Here is a 24740-nt window from a genome sequence, read left to right on the forward strand (position 1 = left end):
TTTATATCATAATGAGTTAATTTGGTTCGATTTTTATCCTGTAATAGATGTACTACGCAAAAATAAACTCGGGAAGAAATATGTTCATTCAACATTCTATTGTAGCAAGTACTCATTCTTCTTGTCTTCGTTGTAAATTGGTATGATATCGTTCAAAGGCAAGACGCTTTTAGTATAGAAAAAAATTAAATTGAAACTAATAGAGAGAAAATTGGGATGTGTCATTTTCGGCCAGATACGTGTCTAACTTAGAACAGGCAACCAAGGTAGAGAAATCTGTATTGCATCCTACAACATCATGAAACCCTCCATAAGTAAATACGACAATTCATCTGTAAAAACTGTCTTTCGGAGGTTAACCATGTCATTCGTAAACCAGGTTAAGTAAAGAATTAAAATACTCGTATGCAAATAGGAAATCAATGTCAACTTTCATTCCTTCCACCTTATATGCTCTCCAATAATATTTTTTCTGACCACGAAATGACAGACAGACATACGGACATATTGACACCTATGATTCTACCATATGTATGTTAATATTTATATCAGACAACATGTATCCTTTAAACATTTAAAACATTTCATTTGCAATATTAACCGAAGTATGAGTTTTACCTCTGATTTTTTTCATAATTGTAGTAAAATGCTAAGAGAATTCACCTATCAGAACTTTGCTTAAAGAGAAATCACCTATCTATACAGTAAATTAGTAGAAAAGACCGATTTCCCCACAGTAAGCATAGAAGGCTAATCGGTAGCTATTTTATCAAATTATTGTAGTATCAGTATATTAGCTATAACGGCAGAGAAGTAATATATGGAACTCGGTTACAGTCATAAACAATTTCTGCTATTTAGTTAGCATGGTAATCTGATGGAATATTGTAAATGATTGGCATTTCCATTTTCATAAATTTTCAATTTTTACTCCCATTTGATGTTTTCAACAAATATTGGAGAAAATTGAAATATATGACGAGTTATCTCTAGGGTTTTGTCAGTTTGATCTTGATGTTAGTTTAGTTTATAAATCACCTTTTTGTATTTGGGGAATTTCTCACTACATGATCAGAATTATGTGTTAAACTTAATAGCACCATCTCTTTAAATTTGATATGAACACTCAATATAAACTTGGCATTTGAATTATATATAAATGATAAACATTACTGTGTATTTTTCCAAAAAAAAGTACACACAACTACTGACGATTCAACTACAGTTTCTACTCTTCTGAACCCAGGTATCAAAACAATTATTGGTTTTCTTAGATTGTTTCCGTGCTTCCGTTAGGTTGTTGTGTCCTTTTGTTTTACTTTGATGATAGTATGGTGAGCATCGTCCCTTTGTACAAAAGAATATGTTTCAAAATGTGGAGTTTTCATATCACAACTCATTCGTTATGTCAGAGCATATCCATCTGCACCATAAATAACTGATTTGTTCAACGTGTCAGTTTTCCTTTCCTCTTTCGTCTACCCTGGACTTGACTTTTTTTCGAGCAACTCGGCTGGTGATTTTGAAAAAAAGAGAGGACACTTACCCTACCGGTGCACCTAGTCCCTGCTCCCAGTTTTTAGTGGAGTCCGACTTGCTCATTTCTTTTGTTATGTGTGTGTATTATTCAGGTTATTTTTTTTCCTTGTTCTGTGTCTCTTGTCCATTTCTGGTCTTTGACCATGGATTACATTCTTTTGATTTCCACTGGAATCTTGGTTCCCTTGAATACTCTTTAATGCGTTAGGATTATTTTCCCGTACTTGAAATGCCCCCCTCCCCCCCAAAAAAAAGACTACCAATTGTGCCAATTTACCTGTAAAGTTCATAAATACATGAAATTAAGTTTTATGTGATATCTTAGCTAATATCGGATTTATAACCAATAATGATGATAACTTTGTATGACAGAATGATTCCGAGAGCGGTATCAAAGTATTGGGACGTGAAATTTCTATTAAAGAGATATTTCGCTGACGACTCTTTCAAATGTTGTCCTAATTTTCATAAATGTTTCAATATGTTATAGTACACAATTTTGATAGTTACAATATATATTGAACTTTTGATTTGATCAGATATATTGGGGACATCATTATCTTAATTATGAATACCTAAAATATGAGTTTTACGGTGTCGGTATACTGTGAATGAGAATTCTGTTTGATACTGAGACCAGTTTTTCTAGGGGTAGAGGTAATATTTTAAACATTTTTTGAAAATTCTTTCATGAAAATTAGTTTTTGTTTGGTTTATTTATGTCGAAAATTAAATTATCTATCGAATGATACCAAATTTGAGACGTTTTAGTTGAGTCGAATTTATGTGACTTTTGACTGAAAAATCGAAAATCCCATTTTTTTGGATACATTCTTACTATGAAAATCGCCAAAATTCACCAAAAGAACCCCAGAAGTAGAAAGTGTGATAATGCTAAATAGAAAATACCAAAATAAGCCATTTTTTACCGAAGCATTAATACTCTAGGGGTTTTGACGTTAAAAAAATATGTCAATTTAAGGACTTTTCGGCGGGGTAGGGGTACATTTTTTCATTTTACCACAAAAGCAACTTTACTGGTACTATTGTAAAGCTGAGACATTTGGATACGTGATGATACATGCATATATCAGTTTACTACGTTTTGTAGAATAAAAAAAAAATAAAAATAGATTTTTGCCTCAACGAGGTATGAAAAGTAGCCAGTAAATACAAAAATGTTTCAGTTTATTTTTTGGCGATAACATGATTCATAAATGGGAAGGATACAGGTACCTGAAAATCGTATTTTGGTTGATGAGTGGGGGATGCACGGGGGTATCTCAGCCCACGTACTAGTAAAGAAACTGTATAAAACGTTTAAAATGGAAAATAGTTTACTTTAATTCTGCCGGTTTCAAAGAACGGTGGAACAGGCGTTATGAAATATGGCGCTCGGAAGTAAGAGGTTGGGGTATGGAGGAACGGAATCATAGAATTTTAATTTATGACTCCAGTAAAAAAGCGTATTGGTGTCCATGATATTGTTCCATAATATGATTAAGGGAGTTGAGACTTTGAACTGCTAAGGAATGAGCGATCAAAAGGGTAAAAAAAGCGCATGATGGCGAGACAATAACTTACTGTAAATAAATAAACTTCTTTGAAAATGTACCACAAAGTGCCACTTCACTAATGGGATTGATTTTAAGGGTTGTGATTTCATCGAGAATTTTGTTTTCATGTAACTTTTGTCCTGGCATGGTATTTATCATGCAATTGAAGCGGTTTTGCTATCAGGACAAAAAGCTCTGATCGTGCTATTTCATCATTGCTCTCCAATCGAAATCGACTTGCTTCTCCCTAATAATGTACTTTGCTGTGATTTAACTAGGCCCCGATTTCAGTTCCTTATTTAGTCTACTCCGAAAAATTCATCCACGTACCAACCTTTAATATTAAACAAGATGATTCGATACCGAAATATCAATACCACATTAAAAAACAATTCGTATTAATTAACAGTGATTTAGAATGAGCAACCACTGTCGGTAGCTGGAATTCAAGACACAGCTTAACTCGAGAGTAAATAATAATGTTTTTGCAGAAATATACGACTTGCATCAAACATCGGGTGTTTTCATTTTTAGCTTTTATTTTGACTTGCAGTGACATTTTCGTGAATGCTGCACATTTGTTGAATTACTTTAATGTTATAACAACGAAAAGAATAAAGTTAAGATCAATTATACACATAATTGACATGACCACTCCGATAAATGTCATTACTGAAACCCTCACATCTATCTTGTCTATTTTTTTCTGTAAAACATTAACAATTACAATATGGCTATTTGAATTTTTGCACCGATTGTCTTTCTACGATCCAATATAACACCATGTCTTAAGTCGGTGATATAGATACCAGCACAACTTTTGTTCCATTTCCAGTATTCTTAGTCTGAGAATCATGAGGCAATATTGCTTCACTGACTAAATTCAGTTTAACTCTTAACTTTTTACAAGGGAGTAAATCCGTCAAAGCCTCCCGAAATTGCGAATTTGTAAAGGCGTAAATAAACGGATCCCAGAGGACAGATGACTTTGCCAGAAGGGACGGAACTCCACTCACTACAGCAGGCAGGTTCCCGAATCCAAATGCTCTCCAAAATGCCACGGCAGCATACGGTGACCAGGATAGCAAGAATGCAACTGAAAAAAATAAAAACAAGCGCATATATATCTTAATATGATAAAAATTTCTGATTTCTGTGTGTGTGTGTGTGTGTGTGTGTGTGTGTGTGTGTGTGGAGACGTTGCCTTTGAATATGTTCTTTTGTGTCTTGGAATATATTATTTTGATTGGTCCTCTTGATAATAATATATTCTGCGTGCCAAAAAGGGGAACAGTCCAGGGTCAACGCCTAGTAACGAAACAAAGAGGCGTTATTCAATGAAAATGCGATTGTAACACCCACAAGCCAACTGACTTGTATCTTGCTTCTAAAACTAAGTTACGCCCAAATATTACAGTTTTCATCTAAGCAGGTAATTATTGTTTCAAAAGAGCTATGAATCACGTTTTGGATTTATAAGATAACAAGAAAGCTGTGAGTCCATCAAAATCTCCTTTTTTCTATAAATCTCAGCTGCGAATTGAAGTCACAATGTTAATTTTCTAATGATTCCTTAGAATAATTTTAGAATAATTAGACACTACTTTTGTACTAGCCCGACACAACGAGGCATATGCGCTAACTCACAGACGCAACAGTCGGCAAGTAGACATTTCAGCACTTGAACGCATCGTTCTCACTCTCAGTAAACCATAATTCCATCTGCTTGGGAGAGATGCAATGACTACCAACTATAAAGTTGAATGATGGCTGTTTCACTGGCTGTATTATAGTGTTACAAATACATTGTTTGCATAAAACGTATCTTTAGCAACAAATAATTACTAATAATTTTTTTCACGAGAAGAATTTCCCATTTCGTTGTAACAGTACATGTCAATATCTATCAAAAGTTGGGAGCGTATTATTTTTATTATTAAACACCAACGAATAATTTATAAAGCACACAGAAATCAGCAATCTTGATTAACAATTTAGTTGTCCAATGTTACGAGGAACAAGTGTGTGATTTGGAGGGGACCTATTAAGTTCAAAATCGCTAGATTAGAACTTAAGTAACAGATGTATTCGTCTGCAAAATGATAAATCATCCCCGAAATCAATGTTACAATAACATCATGCCTGAGTTTCATATAAGATCTAAAATTGTTGTTTGCTTCAAATCCTTGAATTTTTCCTCAAATCTTCAATATCAAGTGATTTGATTGGTCGAAATTTGAGTTGAGGAATAATTTGAGGAACATCTCAACTTGAGATTCTTTACAAAACCGGGCCCTGAAATTTGAAAACTAAATATTACCCTCATAACGAGAAAAGAGAGAGAATGAGAAAACCATGCACTTACGATGCAGTAAGTTGTTTTAAACAAAGCTGAGCTATGCAAAACATTTTTTGTGATATGAGTTGAGTTTGAATGTAACTTACGGTTATGTGTCAGAAGAAAAACAATTGTGAAATATAGTTAGATGCGGTATCTCCTGGTTTAAGATTGTCTAATATATCGTAATAAAGATGTCATATATAGGGAAGATGTCAATAAAATTAGAAGAACTCCAATATGGTAAATTGGCTGTAATGGATTTCATGTATCAAAGATTTACATTAGAAAGAACATTGATTTAGATTGTGACCGATGAACACTTACGGACATGAATAATTTAAGAAGGTACGTTATTGTTTCAACAAGGAATGATTCATATATATATACAAGCAATGGAGATATCAGAGGGAACGGAAATTAGGACAATTACTCGACATTCAACCAGTAATAATATAGATATTAATACTTAAGGGGAAACATGCCATATATAGCCAAACTTTTCGAAAGATGTATAATTATTTGATCAAAACTTGTCCTTTTTCCAAACTTGCAGACTGATACAACTCGAATATAGACAATTATTGTATATGGTATCCGGTCTTCACAGAGCGAAAACGTTGCATTGGACGAGCTGAAAAGAGGAGACAAGACAAATGATAAATTAAAAAAAAATCGGGGAATAAAGGGCATTGAGCAAACTGAGCTCAACCAAAAACTGAGAAAGCCTGACTAAGTGCATCGTTAAGGTAAGTGACCTCTGCCTCTCAAAAACAAACAAAGAAGCATACGGAAGACAAAAAAAACACGAAAGTATAATTCCTGTCTTGGTGTCGGAAATACATAGTTGTATAACCTTGTTTAGTATTTTAAACACAAGATAAAAATTGTCGGTATATTTATGCAAACACAGGCTGTCACAATATAGTTCGAACTGCAGACTATGCACAACAACAACAAAGATGGAAGCCATACTGTTAATTGAGAAACACAAATGACATTTAGCGATATTGACATGTTACACAATAGATTGCCATTTCGCTTCATTATTCCTAATTCTTTGTTTTATGTCATAATGAGTTAATTTGGTTCTTTGTAATCAATACGCTTATAATTAACGGAGAACACTTATGAAACAAATAATGAATGGCCAAATCTACTCTGCGATATGAGTTAAAATAAAGAAATTGTCTAAAGAGAGTAATAAACGCTTAGGTTACAGACCACCAATTCAACCAATGAGCATTTGGAACGTACGCAAAAATAGTCCTACGCAGAAATTACCCCTGTTCCTCATAGTGCTATGAAAAAAGTTCTCATCTTATTTAAAAAAATTAAACAGTTTCTGAAAGGAAAAACATTTCTGTACATTTTATAGGTGCATTTTGCTTCTTGTGATGTGAAGCCTAATCTCCATAATGATTTCTAAATATACCCCTATCTTGTGAAAACACTGGGATTTGCCAAGCTATTTATAGACCCTTCACTTCCGGTGACCAGTACTGCACTGCAAGTCTGCTAACCCCACATGCCATTCTGAGGATTGTGAGCTGACATATGTAGAATCATGCTAATATATAGTCCTCTGCAGGTTAAAGTTAAGGTAAAGTCCAGAGAAGCCATTGAATATTGTGAAATTAGCATAGAAGCCTATGGGGAGTGGAATTAGTGGTTTCTAGCCTTCAGTGCAATAAAGTTCCGATTTTTATCCTGTAATAGATGTACTACGCAAAAATAAACTCGGGAAGAAATATGTTCATTCAACATTCTATTGTAGCAAGTACTCATTCTTCTTGTCTTCGTTGTAAATTGGTATGATATCGTTCAAAGGCAAGACGCTTTTAGTATAGAAAAAAATTAAATTGAAACTAATAGAGAGAAAATTGGGATGTGTCATTTTCGGCCAGATACGTGTCTAACTTAGACCAGGCAACCAATGTAGAGAAATCTGTATTGCATACTACAACATCATGAAACCCTCATTCATCTGTAAAAACTGTCTTTCGGAGGTTAACCATGTCATTCGTAAATCAGGTTAAGTAAAGAATTAAAATACTCGTATGCACGTAGGAAATCAATGTCAACTTTCATTCCTTCCACCTTATATGCTCTCCAATAATATTTTTGCTTACCACGAAATGACAGACAGTTATACGGACACATTGACACCTATGATTCTACCATATGTATGTTAATATTTATATCAGACAACATGTATCCTTTTTAAACAGTTAAAACATTTCATTTGCAATATTAACCGAAGTATGAGTTTTACCACTGATTTTTTTCATAATTGTAATAAAATGCTACACTCACAAGTATAGTCATGTGTCTCAGAGTTTTGGTTCAAGAGAAATCACCTATCTATACAGTAAAACAGTAAATTAGGAGAAAAGACCGATTTCCCTACAGTAAGCATAGAAGGCTAATCAGTAGCTATTTTATCAAGTTATTGTAGTATTAGTTGCGGTTCGTGTCATAATAGGGATATTTCTATCGGCTTATTTTTTAAAAAGTATCGGCTTACTTTCAAAAAGTATCGGCTTACTTTAAAATAGTAAACCGATAGAAAAACTTTATGCATAAAGAAAAAAGTACCGGCTTGGGAAAATAGTAGTATTTATTTCCCTGCATTAGGTTGACCAATCGTGTACCCTATTCAGATGAAAGGAAGTAGAACTATGAAAGGACAGATTAGTGTACTGACAAAGTTTGTAATGATAATTTTTCTCTCCCAGATTCTTAAAGGTTTAAAGTTTTTTAAAAAAATTAAGTTTATTTTTTTATCCTGCAAAATGCATAGTTTATCAACTTTTAAAAAGACTGCAAATGAGTGCGGAACCAAAAAAATGCAAAACTTCCGGCACCTTCAAACTTGTGATGGTGCTTAAAAAAAAGATGGTCAACCTCTATTTCCATAGTGATTTTTCGATCTCGGAATGATAGTACAACAAATTATGGTTTCTGAGTCCTAGTTTTAATTAGAAATTACTGAAAAACTTGAAAAGGTTAGTACTGTCGGCTGTGGGAAAATAAATACTACCGTTTTCCCTATGATACGTAAGCCGATACTTTTTTCATTCGTGTCATAATTAAACTGACCAATGAAAAAGATCGTTATAAGTATTAGGAAAGTGATTCTACATAAGTCTAAATTCAGTAGTTGGTTCCGCAACCAGGAAACATCCCTATGACCTTATTTTACTGTATCAAACCGACAAATTTAGTAGATACATAATATGATAAAAGAGAAAATTTCTCAAAATTATAAAATCAAAAAGGTTATGAAGAACAAATGGCTTTTTCGTTGACATCTGAAATTAAAAAAATGAATGTATTGCAATGATTTTAGAGATGGTTTTCCCCGACAGAGAACCGAAGAACTTTCGATTCATCGTCTATTTATTTATTCTTACATAATGATTATTTTGCTTTTTTTTTCTTTCTTTCTATACCTCGTTATCTACCAGTTTCGATATTTGCATAGTTCTGAGTCAGACTTTCTTAGTTGCTAAACCTCGGTGAGACTCATTTTTTTAAGAAAACTTCGAGAAAACATTCTACAATTTTAGTGAATCTACATGTATATAAATCAGTATTGTATGTTCGGATAAAAATTGTATAACGTTTGCCTCGTGTTACAATATATATATTACTCTCTAAGTGTATCAATAAATCACAGGGTGTTCATTGACTGAAGGCTGATAAACCATATAGGGACCATATTTATTGGATAAGATTTAATTAATGGTGCATGTGGGAATTAAAATGGAAAACAAACTAGAATTTGCAAGATTTACATGATCATATAATAACTGAACGACATATTTCTTGGTAACGTGCCCTTGATCCATAGAAATATTCCTAGCCAATCCTTCATCAACATTTCCGTTAAGTGAATTTTAGTTGGATGCAATTCATGTAATACATGCAATACGAAGATATTGTTACACAAGTAGATAAAATACATATCAAGGTACAACAACCAAGACGGTCAGGGGACGGACCCCTTTTAAATATACCGGTTCATTATGTAAGATGATTTTTTTTTCAAACTTCGTATCAATCGACTGCAAATAAATAGATGTATTTCCCATACAAATTTCCAGGTTGGACGGTTCTTGTGATATTTACAGCCCCCTGCCCACTTCGAGAGAACACCTATGTTATGGGAACCCCTCTTTAACTCGACGTGTGCATTTCATCGACTGCAAATGATTCTACACGCTTTCCCATCCACAATGGGAGCTGTAAAAAAAAACTGTCAATATTCGGCTGTGGAGATGGGTCCGATGCATATTCTCATTAAAAAACCTTTTCTCATCTTTTAAAATTACAAAAAAAATGTTAATGTCCTTTATGTGTGCAATAAAAAGTGTGTACCCTATCTTTTATATTAGAAATTACTCTTAGGTATGGTTTAAAGCATGAAATCAGTACAGTATTATTGTTAATAAAATAAGTAAACTGAATTAAAATTTGAGAAAAACTTCTTTATATAGGTGCTTTTTTCATCAATACATTTATAATACAAAAGTTTATAAATGTCCTATCAGTTTTAGCATGAAAATACACCTGGAATCCTGTCAGAATGTACGGGGGAAAGCATTTGCATCAGACTAAAGGTTAACGTTTATGCATAAAACAACCTTACATTCCCACTCACCTTGTGATGCGATAAAGCCTCCCGAAAAGGACTGCGATGACACGGTTTTTTGGAAATTGGAAAACCGGATCAACATTTATTTGGAAATCAGAAAAGAAAAAAATAAAGAATCCTGTAAAACTTTTGGACGCGGATATTCTATTTAATTTCTTGTCCCTCAGCGATGTTTTTCGTTGCCGTTCGAATCCTGGCTTCCTTGATTTCCCCTTTATATGTGGTAAACTTGGCGCTTTGTTTAAAATGTTTATAAGAACTGATGGTCTTGTAGTTCAGTTTTGATGCGAAGATAAAACTCGTTTTAACCAGTTCTTACTGGGCTGTAACGAGATATCGTTATGCTCGCCATCTAAAATCGATATCACCTGCCATACACGTTTTTACTAACTAGACACCAAAGTAGTTCATAACAAGGTTGTGAAAGCTATAGAATAGATATCGACCAACAACTGATTCTCAGTCACTTCTTTTGTGGTGAGACAAATTCCAAACTCTATTTAAAATACAGGAAATATATTAACCCTGAATATTTTGTTATAAATTTCCATATTTTTTCAAATATTCCACCAAAAGGACTTTGTATTCATGTAAATTTAAGTGTCGGCAAACAAGAAAGCAGATTTTTGCGTCAAATAAGCCAGAGGTTCTGGGTGCATAGGGGGGCCCATATCCCCGCTTAATTGACTATTTCCTGTTTCACCGACATCGAACCTGAATATCACGCAAACTGGCGAACTGCTACCATGCATCATAAATTTGTGGGTGTGTATTTTTTGGAAATGTCCTTTGTAATCAGAATGGTGTATTCAAAATGAATCAGAGTTCAATATTAACCTTTTAAAATAATAATTTTGTGTTCAGATACGTTTGAATTCGACCCCTGTACTTCCCTATTATCCAATATTTTTACTTGACGATTATTTGAGGCGTAAAATTTCAAACAATGGATATAAATTGATTCAGTACATGAGTACTTTGATTTATTGGTGTGTTCTTTTATTTGTATAGTGGAACAGTCTTAAATAGCAGTATAGTTCGATAAATATTCATGTTCGTTAAGGTGCTTGAATTGGTCAAGCATCGTGCAGGTCCGGGTGTTAAAAGAATAGGCCTGCAGCAGCGCTAAGCTTGTCGTACAAGGCGACTAAATAGTGCTCAGAAACGTAGCCAGGGGCTAGGCGCTCTGCCCACAGAGCAACTGGGTTGTGTGCCCCAGGTGGTGGAATGGGGTACCCCTGGCGTGTTACATGCTGGGGTTGTCAGGCTGTAATACGGAAAACCTGACCGCAAACCATAGTGGTGCACGTGTTGGAAAAGCTGTCAGGCACGTTCCTCGCACGTTAAAGAACCCTGCTGTGGTATTCGATACGACTAGGGACCTTTGCGCTCCGCCACAGGAGGCTAAATTGCCCAACCCAACCCCTCCCTCCCTTTTTCTTGTGGCAACGAACTGGGAACGAACTGCAATTTTGTTAAACGCTCGTCTAGAATTCAATTCATTTTGCATTCGTTCTTATTCGTTGTTATTCGTTTGAGAACGTTGCAACGAACGCCAAAGAACGTTCAGTGAGCGTTTTGCAATTATCAAAACGTTTTTCAGAGCTTTTACTGTCCAGTCAACATTCGTTTCCATCTTTCAAATTTATTTTTGAATAAATTTGGTTGCTTTCAGTATCTTTATTTTGATATGAAAACACTTTACAACTAGAAGTGACTTTTTTCGTTCAAGGAAAGCTTTTCACAAATCTCGATACAAGTAGATACGTATTTTGGTATTTTTATTTGAAAAATCGAAAGCAACCACAGAATTTAAATAAAAGCAGATTTTGACTATGGTTATCTGCAGATCTCTCATGATATTCTTAGAGATCACGAATTTCAAAAATCAACAGAACGAAAAAAGAAAACAACGAAACTTACTTACCGCTTTACCACTTTGGTGAGACTAAAAGCGGCAATAGACTATCGAACTTCATGATAAATTGACTTCATATTAAAGTTTGGTTAGTATGGGTAATTCTCTTTGATTTTCCATTTCATTTTTCAAATATATGAAGGAAAACATAATTCACAGCCATTATATACTACTGATTTTTTAACACTGATGTATATGTATGTAAGTGTCTAATATGGCAGAGTTGTAACGATAATATCATTGTAAGAGGTTAAAGCCAAAGTATCAATTAAAACTCCCGCAATCGAGTTCTAAATGCAACAATAAGACTTTAGAGAAAAGCTTATGGAAAGACACAAGCTGTGACGTGTCAATTAATGGGCCGTGTAAAGCAATCAACATGTAGTAGGACTCTTTGTTATCAGACAAGCTCTTACATTTATCAACAAAATATATCAAATTTAAACGACAGGAAACCATACAATAATCCAGTATACTAGTAATAGATAACCATTCGTTTTTAAGATTTCGCGCGACATGCTTTGAAGGTCCTGCAACTTCCATGACATTAATCACATTTTATACGAAAAAAAACAGGGGTGCTGTTTCCTTCCTTTTATATTGCTTCATTTTTTCAACGTACTGATTTTTATGCATTCTATTCCCAAATGCAACGAAATCGATTAGATTCGTTATCCTTCCGCTATGCGTTCATTCCATTCGTTAGCTACCCGTTTTCAATGCGTTTAGATCGTTTATGATGCGTATACAGATCCGTTTCCGCTTTCGTGTTCGTTCTTCGTTCGTTAAAAATCGTTCTGAATGCGCTATACTAGATGCATATTCGTTTTCTGCACGTTCAAAACAGTAACTCTTCGTCTGATAGGTAATTGACAGCTGACCTTTCTATTTTTTTAATCCGTTAGACGTTCGTTTGCTTAATTTGTTATATTGTAAGGGGACCTTTTCCTATTATAAACTCCATTAATATGATGTATATTTTGGTCGGGTTGCACTCGAGCAAAATGGCTTATAAAATGGTGAATGGCAATTTTCGGTGAGAATATTTTCGTAACATTTTTCTTAGCAACTATAAATCATAGCACCTAGATATTCGGTTCGCATATCCTGGAATGCGAATTCAGGTCATTCGCGCTCCTAATTCCTGTTTACCGACTTGATGTATTTTTTTAACATTTCCGGTGAACCCGGTCATTTCTGTCATTGACCCATTTTTACATTATTTTAGGACATCCCAGGCTCCCCTTTGGTAAAAACTGTGTCCGCCGCAAAGTTTTACATATGTCCAATGTATTTATGATAATCGTGTAAGAAGTACAAAGAAGGTTATATATAGTCCAAAAAATCGAAAATCTCATATTTTGCAATTGTTGATCAATTCTGACTTTGAAATCGACACAAGTCATCAAAAGAACCCCAGAAATATTAATTATGATAATACTAAATAGAAAATACTAAATAAGCCATTTTTTACTGAAGCATAATTACTCTAAAAAAATGTGCAATTTAAGCGCTTTTTCGATGGGATAGGGGTACATATTTTTTTTAACTGCAACTTTTTGGTACCAATGGAAAGCTAATATATTTGACTTTCTGACAAAATGTACTTTGATTTGAACAAAGTAGAAGTTAGAAGAATAAAAAAAAACAAAAACATTGATTTTTTTTCCTCTACAAAGGACAAAAAGTGCCCACAAAATACAAAAATGCTTCAGTTTATTTTTTTGTGATAAAATGATTTGTTAATGGAAGGTATAAGGGTTCCTGCAAATCATGTTTTGGTTGATTAGTGGGGTGCACGGAGGTTATCTCAGACCATGCCCTATTAAAATATGTACATACATGTAGGTAGCTTCACAGTTTACATCATTTAAGCCGAGTTGGTCGAACGCACCTCCAACTCATGAATATAATTGAGAGATTGATTTCCTACGGGATAGTTCCAGTGTTGTACAATATTGAGTAATACCTTCACACTAATTATAAATTCAAAGCTGCATGTATTCAGCTTGAATTGTGTCCATATTTGCCCCATCTGTCATGCAGGGTTCTACCACTGTGGGTGTATCTAGCTGCATTTCATTTTATATTTCTGTAAGAATTTCTTGTAACTTTTTACTTTAGCTATAGACTACAAAAGACCAAAGTGCATTTTTAATTATGCATTGGAGTAATTTCCAATGTTTCATTATCGCTCTCTTTAAATATTATAAAGCTGCATTCAGTAAAAGGTTTTTATTGTTTTCTATTAATAATTTCACTGTCTTGTAATTAATACATCATTTTTTTAAACTTTCGAGTCTCAGAAGTTTCAAGTATGATTTTTCAAATTTCAAATTTTGTCTGCATTTCGGTATCTATTTTTGTAAGTTTTTGAATGCACCAATAAGTCTACACGGTTAACTATGCTCCCTAAACGTAGCGGGGTAACAAGTTGTTTTTGTTCTAACTTTACTTGGCATAGTCTGTTACTGTTGTCTGCGGAACTCCCTTGAAACGGCTGAATGAATTTAAACCAAACTTGGCACAGAAATAGGGACCATATATAAATGTTGCCAAACATTTTGAAAATTCAAACCTGGCCGCCGTGTAAAGACGGGAAAAATCAAAAAAATGGAGAGAAAAAAATGTAGAGACTTGGTTTAAAAGAGCTTCCAATCAGCAAAATTTAAAATTTAAAAAATGGCTGCCATTCCAAGATGGCTGCAGGTCGAGAATTTTTTTTAAAGAAAATAAAAAAAAACATATAAACAATTTCATTGAGCCGTAAAAATGATTTTGGGATCTTCTGTGGCAATAGGAATCCATATTGGTGTCCAACACAATTAATATTAGTTTTCGTTTTGTTTCTGCACGTGGGAAATTACAGTCTCGACTTTTATAAAGCCTTTCAATACAACATACAAAAAAATGTATGCGTGTGAGCTTGACCTTTCAAGGTACTGGAAAGTCTCTTCTTTGTATATTGTATAACTGTATATCCAAGACTGTAGTTGAAGAAATCTGTCAACTTTAAAAACAAGGGTATCCGAGTACGAGAAGTATGACTGACCAAAAAGCTGCATCTTATTTTAGTCCCTGCTCAAGTTTCAACAGATGCAATTAAAAAAGATCAGTTTTAAATGAAACTGTTGAAATAAACTTGGGACCTCTTGTAATTCGCCTTTCCAATAAGGTAAGTTAAATGCAAATGTTACTTGAAAATCAGGAATTCCAAATATGTTAAAGAGAATAAACTTATGGCCATCTAGCAAAGATTAACGAAATCCCGAGGTATAACAAAACCCTTTCTTTCTATTAGTTCAGCTAAATAGACTACATTTTTTTACGCATTTAATTATCTAACTGATCCAAAGTCAAAAGATTTAGTCCATGGACTGGGAGGGTCCACCGTACACCCCCACTCATCAACTTCATGGTGATTTTTCGGTACCTTTATACCTCCCATTACCAAATCAATTTGTCGCCAAAGCATATTCTCGGATTCTTTTTCAGTATAAGCCTATATTTGTACCACCACTGGATCAAAACGCCAAGATTTTTGTGACTTAACTGTTTGAGGATCTAAGCCTTCCTGGGATAGCATGTGTAAACAAACTAAACAAATTTAGATATTATCGTGTAGTCCAATGTCTCAGCTTTACAATGGTACCAGGAAAGTTGCGGTAACACTTAGAGTTATGGGGTAAAATGGAAAAAATGTACCGCTACCCTGCCGAAAAATCGCTTAAATTGACATATTTTTCAATGTCAAAACCCATAGAGTATTTATGTTTTAGTTAAAAATGAATTATTTGGTATTTTCTTTTTAGTACTATCACAATTATACTTCTGTTGTTCGTTTGATGATTTTTGGCGATTTTCGTTGTCAGAATTTATCACAAAATGCAGAATATGGGATTTTTGATTTTTCGGTCAAAAGTCACATAAATTCGACTCTACAAGTTATTACTCATCTAAAACGTCTCACATTTTGGTATCACTCGATAGATAATTTAATTTCCTACAGAAAAAAATACTTTTCAAGGAAGAATTTTTTTTTAAAAATGTTGAAATATTACCCCTACCCCTAGAAAACTGATCTCAGTATCAAACAGAATTCTCATTCACAGCATACTGACATTGTAAAACTCATATTTTAGGCATTCATGATAAAGATAATGATGTTCCCAACATGTCTGATCAATTCATGCTCTTATCATGCACGATATTTTTTTCAGATTACCGTAGTTCAAAGAAGCTTTTGTGTGACACGGTTCATTTATATAGTGTTTTAGCTTCAAAATGAGCCCAAGTAATAAATATTTGAACTTTTCCAAGTCAAGTAAGGTGAAAATTGCCACTCCTACCCATGAAAAAAAAATGCCTCAACATGAACTAAAATGTTATTTTTGGCATATAAACGGTGTCCAATAGACATGTTTGATACTATTGTTTTAATTAACGATGTATTTAACATACCTGCTAATTTCATGCGCGTATTTTTCAATTTCAATATGACAATAATGAGTTTTTCATAAAAAGGGGAAATTTCGGAGTTTCATATTTTCTTCCATTTCACCTATAATTGGCAATTTCTTTCAAATACCGTACTTCAAACAAGCTTTTATATATTCAAATACAATTATACAGCGTCTTAGCTTTCTAACGAGCCCAAGTAATAAATATATGAACATTTCCAAGTCCAAATGGGTGAAAAATTGCCACCTCTACCCATGAAAAAAGTACCTCAATGTGAACCCAAATGCTAATCTTTACCACATTATCGACGTAAAAAAACAAGTTGGGTTCTAGTGTCTTCTCGATGTATTCAACATATCTGTTAATTTCAGGCGGATATTTTTCAGTTTCAATATGACAATAATGAGTTTTTTCATACAAAGAGGAATTTTCGGATTTTCATATTTTCTTCCATTTCAACGTTAATTTGCATATTTTTATAGTACTCTACTTCAAACAAGCTTTTGCATATAAAACACATCTATGTAGCATCAACGCATTCTAATGAGCCAAGGCAATGCATTCTTTGACGTATTCCAAGCCATATTGGCGAAAGAATGGTACCCCATACCCACTAAACTTTCCGTGTAAAATCAAGAGTTCGTATGTGGTAGATTATCATTTTTTAAATGGTGTTGGATACATGTATGCCAATCATTAATCGTAGTTGCTTCTTTGAAAACTTATATGTATAAAAATAATGATAGCATACAAAATCAAATCATGTTGAAAGTGTGATATTTAAATATATATATATACAATTTACGTGCTAAAATGCGTGATAATCTGTTTTATTCTATAACTTCCCTTTTTGAATATTTTGTCGTCTTCGAGACAATGAAAACATTGACACACGATCTCCATAATAAATGCCAGATAGATATTGCATACAGTTCGTGTATGGTATACACTATCATTTTCTTTGCACACGGGGGCAGATTTTAGTGGGTAGGGGTACCATCCTTCAGTCCAAATGACCTGGAATACGTTGAATTGTGCATTGCCTTAGCTTATTAGAAAGATGCTACATAAATGGGTTTGAATATACAAAAGCTTGTTTGAAGTAGGGTACTTGAAAAAACATTGCCCATTACAGGTAAAATGGAAGAAAATGTGAAAATCCGAAAATTCCCAATTTTATGAAAAACTCATTATTGTCACATTGAAACTGAAAATAACTCGCCTGAAATGAGTAGATATGTAACATACATCGTTAAGTAAAACAATAGTACCCAACATGTCCTTTTTACATCAATTATGTGCTAAAAATTAACACTTTGGTTCATGTTTAGGTATTCTTTTCATGGGTGGAGGTGGCAATTTTTCACCTAATTAGACTTGAAAAAGTTCATATATTTATTACTTGGGTTCATTACAAAGCTAAGACACTATATAATTGTATTTGAATATACAAAGCTTATTTGAAGTACGGTATTTGAAAATAATTGCCAATTATAGGTGAAATGGAAGGAAAAATAAATGTCTGAAAATTCCCCTTTTTATGAAAAACTCATTATTGTCACATTGAAACTGAAAATAACTCGCCTGAAATGATAAGATATGTTAGATACATCGATAATTAAAACAGTAGTACCCAACATGTCTATTGTACACCGTTTATATATCAATAATTAACATTTGGGTTCATGCTGAGGTATTTTTTTTTTCAATTTTTCACCTCACTTGACTTGAAAAAGTTCAAATATTTATTACTTGGGCTAATTTCGAAGCTTAGATACTATATTAATGTACTGTATCACACAAAAGCTTGATTAAACTACGATATTCTGTAAACAGTGAAATAACGGGTGTTATAAAAGAAATTCTGTAATTCTGGAAATTCCCCTTTTTACGATTTTATAGTTATTGTAATCCAAAAAAGAAAATCTAAACGCCTTAATTGATTAGATATATTGGGAACATCATTATCTTTATTATGAATGCCTAAAATAAGAGTTTTACGGTGTTAGTATGCTGTGAATAAGAATTTTGTTTGATAATGAGACCAGTTTTCTAAGGGTAGGGGTAATATTTTAAGCATTTGTTTTTCAATTCTTTCTTGAAAACTAGTTTTTCGTGGTTTTTTTCTGTAGAAAATTAAATTATCTATCGAGGGATACCCAATTTGAGATGTTTTAGTGGAGTAATAACTTGTAAAGTCGACCGAAAAATCGAAAATCCCATTTTCGCATTCTTGATATATTCTGCATTTTTTGATAAATTCTGACTACGAAAAGAAGTATAAATTGTGATAATACTAAACAGAAAATACCAAATAAGCCATTTTTACTGAAGCATAAATACTCTAGGGTTTTTGACATTGAAAAATATGTCAATTTAAACGATTTTTCGGCGGGGTAAGGGTACATTTTTTCATTTTACCGCAAAACCCTAAGTGTAACAGCAACTTTCCTGGTACCACTGTAAAGCTGAGATATTGGGCTACATGATGATACATACATATGTCTATTTTCTAGAAAGCAAGCTCTCCTTCACCACTGCAAATATATATATATATAGAAAAGAAAAGGCGCGTCAAAAATTATGTTTATCATTCCTTTATTCGATTAACGTAGGTTTATACCGATCAACAAAGGACTCAAACACAAACGAAAAATAAAATCAAGAAGAAACCATAACAAATAAGAACAACACTAATCGTAAAAAAATTGAAGTCTAAACTCTCCCAAAATTTGAAAAAATGGTGTATTTCTTATTTCATTTAAAAAATTCTCCTGAAAGTCTGTTATCAACAATATTTTGTTATGAAAATGCAATTAGTTATGCTCATGGCAATGTATGCGGCGTATATATATTTTCAACATTCGTACAAAGAAATGACATTTATATGTTGACAAAGCCATTTTCCGCTTAATGAAAGACCGAAGACTTCTATTCCTGTTTATATGTACCATACATATGTATATTCATTCTAAACTGCATTAACCGAGATTTCAGTAGATTTAGTAGTATTTTATTGTTGTTTTTTTCCCTGCCTATACTCTAGAATAGTTATTTTCTTGACGTTATCTTTGAATTCTTTCCCCAGCGAAGCTGTACTGACTATGATATCAGTTCTAAGAATGGTGCGATCGGCCTTATCGTAGATAAAGCATATATAACGCTCATACATTTTTTCTCAATTTTATACACCGTCTTTTGTTAAAATCTAACCATGAGGGGAATCTCAGACATAAGGTCTATCTGATTAATCAGGAACATATACTAGTACACTCCCTGGATTAATTCAACGAGAAAGTGACCGCTGAAAGGTTATGAAGACTATTTTAGGCATATTTCCCCCGTCTCTTCTACGAAAATCCATTCTATATCTGCAAGGTGCTTCTGGGGCGTCGCCCCTTGGACCTAATAGGGGCACTAAGCAATCTAGATCCGTCACTTGTGTATGTGTGTGTCCCAATTTGACTTGAAAAAAACTCTGTTGTAGTACACAAATCCCACACGTGTGTCGTGAAAAGTGATCCACTGGCTTATATCAAATCTGTTTACATAATACTTAGTATGTATAATTATATTGATTAACAAGTTTAATTTCGTAAAATCATAGTCAAGTAGCATCTTTCGATAAAGAATGTAATGAAATCAAAATTTACTGTCGTCAACGAAGTATGCACCAGACTCGAATCAGAATTACAAATTATTACATTTTAGTAAGTTTTTATCCATTACGTTTTAGAATGGTTTAAATCCTATATAAACGGGAATTTGATTGGCTGACAGATTTGCAAAACTTAAAAAGTATCGGCTTACATTTCAAAAGTAAAGTTTTTTACTTTACGCATAAAGTTATTTCTATCGGCTTACTTTTCAAAAGAAAGCCGATACTTGTTGAAAGTAAGCCGATAGAAATATCACTATTATGACATGATCCGCCACTCATATTGTAGAAAGGTTTGAGCAAGTCTGATGAAGTGTCGTCAAGTGAAAACAGTTTAAATAAAGGACAACCACTCCCTTCCATCAATCCCTAAGAAATCCTACTGTAATTAAATCTTGATCATGCTAATTACTGCAAAGATGAACTTAATGGTACGTGTGTGAACCTTGAGAATATTACGCACTAATAGGTTTAACTGTTTAATAATTGACAATTGATCAGATTATCGGTAGTCTATGTAGTCTGGGTGTACTCTACTAGGAAGCTTAATGTTTTCAAGCAGCAGAGTCATGTCATGCATCCATAGATTTATTTTTATGCTTTTTAATCTGTATCATCCTCCCAAGTCAGTCAGGGTTTTGAGCCCACCTTCGCTCCCTCGGGAGAATGAATCTGTATGGGAACCGTTTAAAAGTTAGTTTAGTTTAATCAGTATTTTCTTATATAATAACATGGGCGCTACAAACTAGTATACAATACATTCCAATATGGATTCACAAACAAGTCGAAATAACTTGTATAAATATGTCTCCTTACTTCAGTTTCACAGGCACGTATCTAAACAAAGGGGGCTAAAATCATAAACACTTTTGAAGAAGGCAGATTTTTTTTAGAACGAAAGTTGTTTTCTTTAATTGAATTCTTGTTGCAGTTTTTTCATTTTGACGGGTTGGGCTGGGGAACTATAATTTCATATTCTTATAAGAACAGGTTTGCGAAGTTCAGCTAAGCATGAATTCTTTTGGGAACAGTTTTAATTTCTGTAGAATACCTAGAGACCTAAGGCATAACCCTTATAGCTTGCTCCATGACATCAAATCTAAAACCAAATTAGCCATGCTTTCTCTTAATAGTTACACCAATGGGAATTAGCGTATTCGCCACTTAACAAAAATGCAGCTTTAAATGATCTGTTCGAAAATTCAATTAAGTAATACATGTGTATAATATTTCGTGCCATAAAAATCATTGACATTTAGTAGAAATAAATCAGGCGGATAACCTTGATATGTACAATAACAATTTGAATTTTAGATCTGTTTTTCATCAAATTATTAAGATTGAACTTTTCATCTGTATGAATGTCTATCAGATATTTCTGGGTCTTACAACCTTTAAGATGACCGATAGGCTCTCTAATTAGAAGAGAAGGATGAAGAGATAAGAATTTCCCAACACTGTTACACTGCATAGATATTTTTTTCACGCAACAGCAGGATAATTTCTCAACAAATACTGGAATATATTGGAATAGAAATACATGTATTAACAATGACAATAAGATTTCAATATTGGATAGATTTTTTAACGTATATTTCCATACAAAACAATGGATTTTAGTCGTCAGTATTAGTACCCAATATTGGAAAACGTTTATAGCTATGATTTTCAAGATAGTGAACCCAAAACAAGGTTCTATTCACATGTAAACACTCTGAATCTTCTATTGTGACCATTTTCCAACTTTTAAAACAAAATTAGTTGACATGATTAAAGAGACCTATAGAAAGAACGCTCAAAACTTACGTCATATTTTCACCGCTTTTTCTTAAGTAAAACACATTTTGAAGTACAATTTTTTTGCACGTTGCCCGAATCATGCACAATTTGTGTAAATAATCGACTCAATCTTTTTTTTCAGTTTTCAATCACACGCCCTGTCCAATTAATTGTCAATTGTGTCACTTATCCTAATTACGATCTTTTGAGCATGAAGTAGTCTGTAATTGCATTTGAACACATAGTAGTTCAATAAGATGGCACCAGGGTAAAGAATGTGGACGCTGTTATTGGGGCGGAGCACATATATATTATTTTTTCATTCGCGCAACTGTTACGTTCGCGCGATTTTTTTTTCGTTAAAACCAATTTTGAAATAATGCTGTTTTATTTGCATTAATTACGATTTAAACTTTATATATTTTCTTTTTGAACAGTGTCAGTGACTGAGTGAGATATTTGACATTTGATAACATACAGAAAAAACATGTAGTTGTTTATAGTTAACGCATAACTTAAATAATACTTGATTTTATATTTAGGAAGTTTTACAGATCTTACTGGTGTCATCTCAAAATACTAAATGCGGAGAATTATTTATATTTAATATAATGTAAATGTAGACTTGCTACAAGTCTTTCCGTGTTAACTGCATGTGATTTCAGTCAATATAATACAGAGAGACTGGTAGCAGGTCTAAGGTAAACGGCAGTCAATAAAATAGAGAGAGACTGGTAGCAGGTCTAAGGTAAACGGCAGTCAATAAAATAGAGAGAGACTGGTAACATGTCGAAGGTAAACGATAACATAGTAAATATCAGCTACAAAGAATCCCTCCCTAAGTAACTTAATTTTAGCACGCAATAACGAACATTATCCAGTCCATACTTGTTTGCCATAATTAACTAAGTAATTTAATATACTTACCAACCATAAGGACAATTGTTCTGATCACTTTCCGTTCCTGTCTCATTCTAGATTGTACAGCTTTGCTCTTCCGAGTCACTGCTGGAGTTCGGTTGACGGTCTTTAACTGAAAAATGTTACGCATTTTTTTTAGGCAAAATAGTGAAATCGAGTAGGATTCGCAGTAGGTCTATGAGTAAGACGTGCTATAAGTTTAATTATATTGTTAGCTTTTGTTGTGATATACGAATCTGTTAAAAGCATATGCAATTTTTTGGAAAAGTTTTCTTTCTTCGTGAGTGTATTTCTTCATTTGTCATGATATTGCTATATCTTAGTACGAAATGTTCTTTGCCTACCTTTCTATAAATCATGATGTAGGAGAACAGCATCACAACTATTGGCATCAGGTAGCAAAACACAAACAGGCAAGCATTGTATGATAATGCCCCGGGGTCGACAGTGTTAAGTCGGACTGCACAAGTCGTCCCAATAGCTTCATATTCATAGCTCGTCCATTCAGTAAATGGTGCTATACTCCAGAAAAGACCGAGACAATAACAAGTAAGTATGGCTATTTTGGCATTCTTGTAAGTAGGATTAAACGAAGACGCAGACGAGTTTGTGACGAGTATATATCTGTACAACGATATAGCACCGAACATAAACAAACTACTTATGCTGCCAAAGAACATGATGAAGCCTTGGAAAACACAAGTGTCAAATCCGTGGACGAAACTTCCGTAAAAGTTAGCAACAGCGGTCAGAGGAATGCCAATCAAACACATGACAAGATCGTTGACAAGCAGGCAAATTATAAACGTATTCATTGGCGACTGTAAAGACTTGTTTTTCATGAACACTAACAATGCTATTCCATTCGCAAATATCCCAACAATACCAAAAACCGAGAGACACCCTCCGAGAAAAGTATAAAGCCATTCAGGAACTTCTTCAGTGTTAGTAGTATTTAGAATAGATGACAAATTAGTCATTTTTTCGTGTGGTCCTTCCTCGTACTCCGAGTTAAAGACTTGTTTGTCAATTTCCATTAATAGCGCGCGATTCATATCTGATGTTTGAAAAAGTTTTGTTTTTCCTAAGTCCTGACAATATCTGTATATGTAGAAAATGTCATATGTTACATCTCCTTAACTTCTCCCCTGTTTGCGCTATTCAGTTTTGCCTATTGTCTGCCATAGTGACCATGAAGTAAAAACATGTAGTAATCCTGTAAGTCTGTATAATAATTGGTCTGTAACTCCGCCTTGTTTTATTGTATTATATACCATGAATACTGACCATGAAGTGTAGGATACATTGTGTCTCATACTGTATTGGCAAATCAGATGATTGGTTGGTGCTGTGAAATTTCACAGCTTCCATTTGCTTGTGAAAAACTTATCGTATGTTTACGTCAGTATTACCCTAATAATTTCATAAACTTTGTCGTTTAATATAAAACTTAAGTTGGACATTACCTTTGAATACTGATTTCCAAGGTTTTCAATTGACTTTTTGTGAATAAGTAAAACAGGGTTGTGTTATGATGATATTACTGTTTTCTATTTAGATTTTTTTTTATCTTATTGATGTCTTCTCAAAATACCAGCTGCTTAGATTAATCAATTGATAACAGCGGTGTAAATGAACACCAATCCTATGAAAAACTTGAATCAGTTATTGTAGATACTAATTATATGGCATGTGTTATAAAATTAAAGTCACGTCGTATTTAAGTTCACAGTGTGATGATGATTGGGGGTTTTTACGATCTTGACTATCCTTACGGATCTCGCACGACCGCCCCTCACCGGGATTCTGTTAGTAGTTGGAGGCAGTCCACCTAGCGACTGGGCTGCTCTGTTGACGCTCTGGCCTACTTCTAGACCCCACGTGGGCCCGAGAGCGTTCCCCATTGTAAC

The 24740-nt window shown here is 33.7% G+C and overlaps 1 protein-coding gene across 1 annotated transcript; it reads right to left on the reverse strand.

Annotated features, from left to right (window-relative positions):
- Nucleotides 1-3616: 3616 nt before the first annotated feature.
- Nucleotides 3617-24210, reverse strand: LOC148614650 (parapinopsin-like). The gene is made up of 3 exons (XM_088586197.1): nt 23175-24210; nt 22837-22942; nt 3617-4191 (listed from the first exon to the last, which is right to left on the reverse strand). The coding sequence occupies exons 1-3, from the start codon at nt 23883-23885 to the stop codon at nt 3884-3886; spliced, it is 1125 nt and encodes a 374-aa protein (XP_088442323.1). The 5' UTR covers nt 23886-24210; the 3' UTR covers nt 3617-3883.
- Between the last annotated feature and the right edge of the window lie 530 nt (nt 24211-24740).

This window comes from Perna viridis, chromosome 6 (assembly GCF_037379345.1).
Source record: "Perna viridis isolate PV_CMFRI_1.1 ecotype Kerala chromosome 6, ASM3737934v1, whole genome shotgun sequence".
Taxonomy (NCBI): Eukaryota; Metazoa; Mollusca; class Bivalvia; order Mytilida; family Mytilidae; genus Perna; species Perna viridis.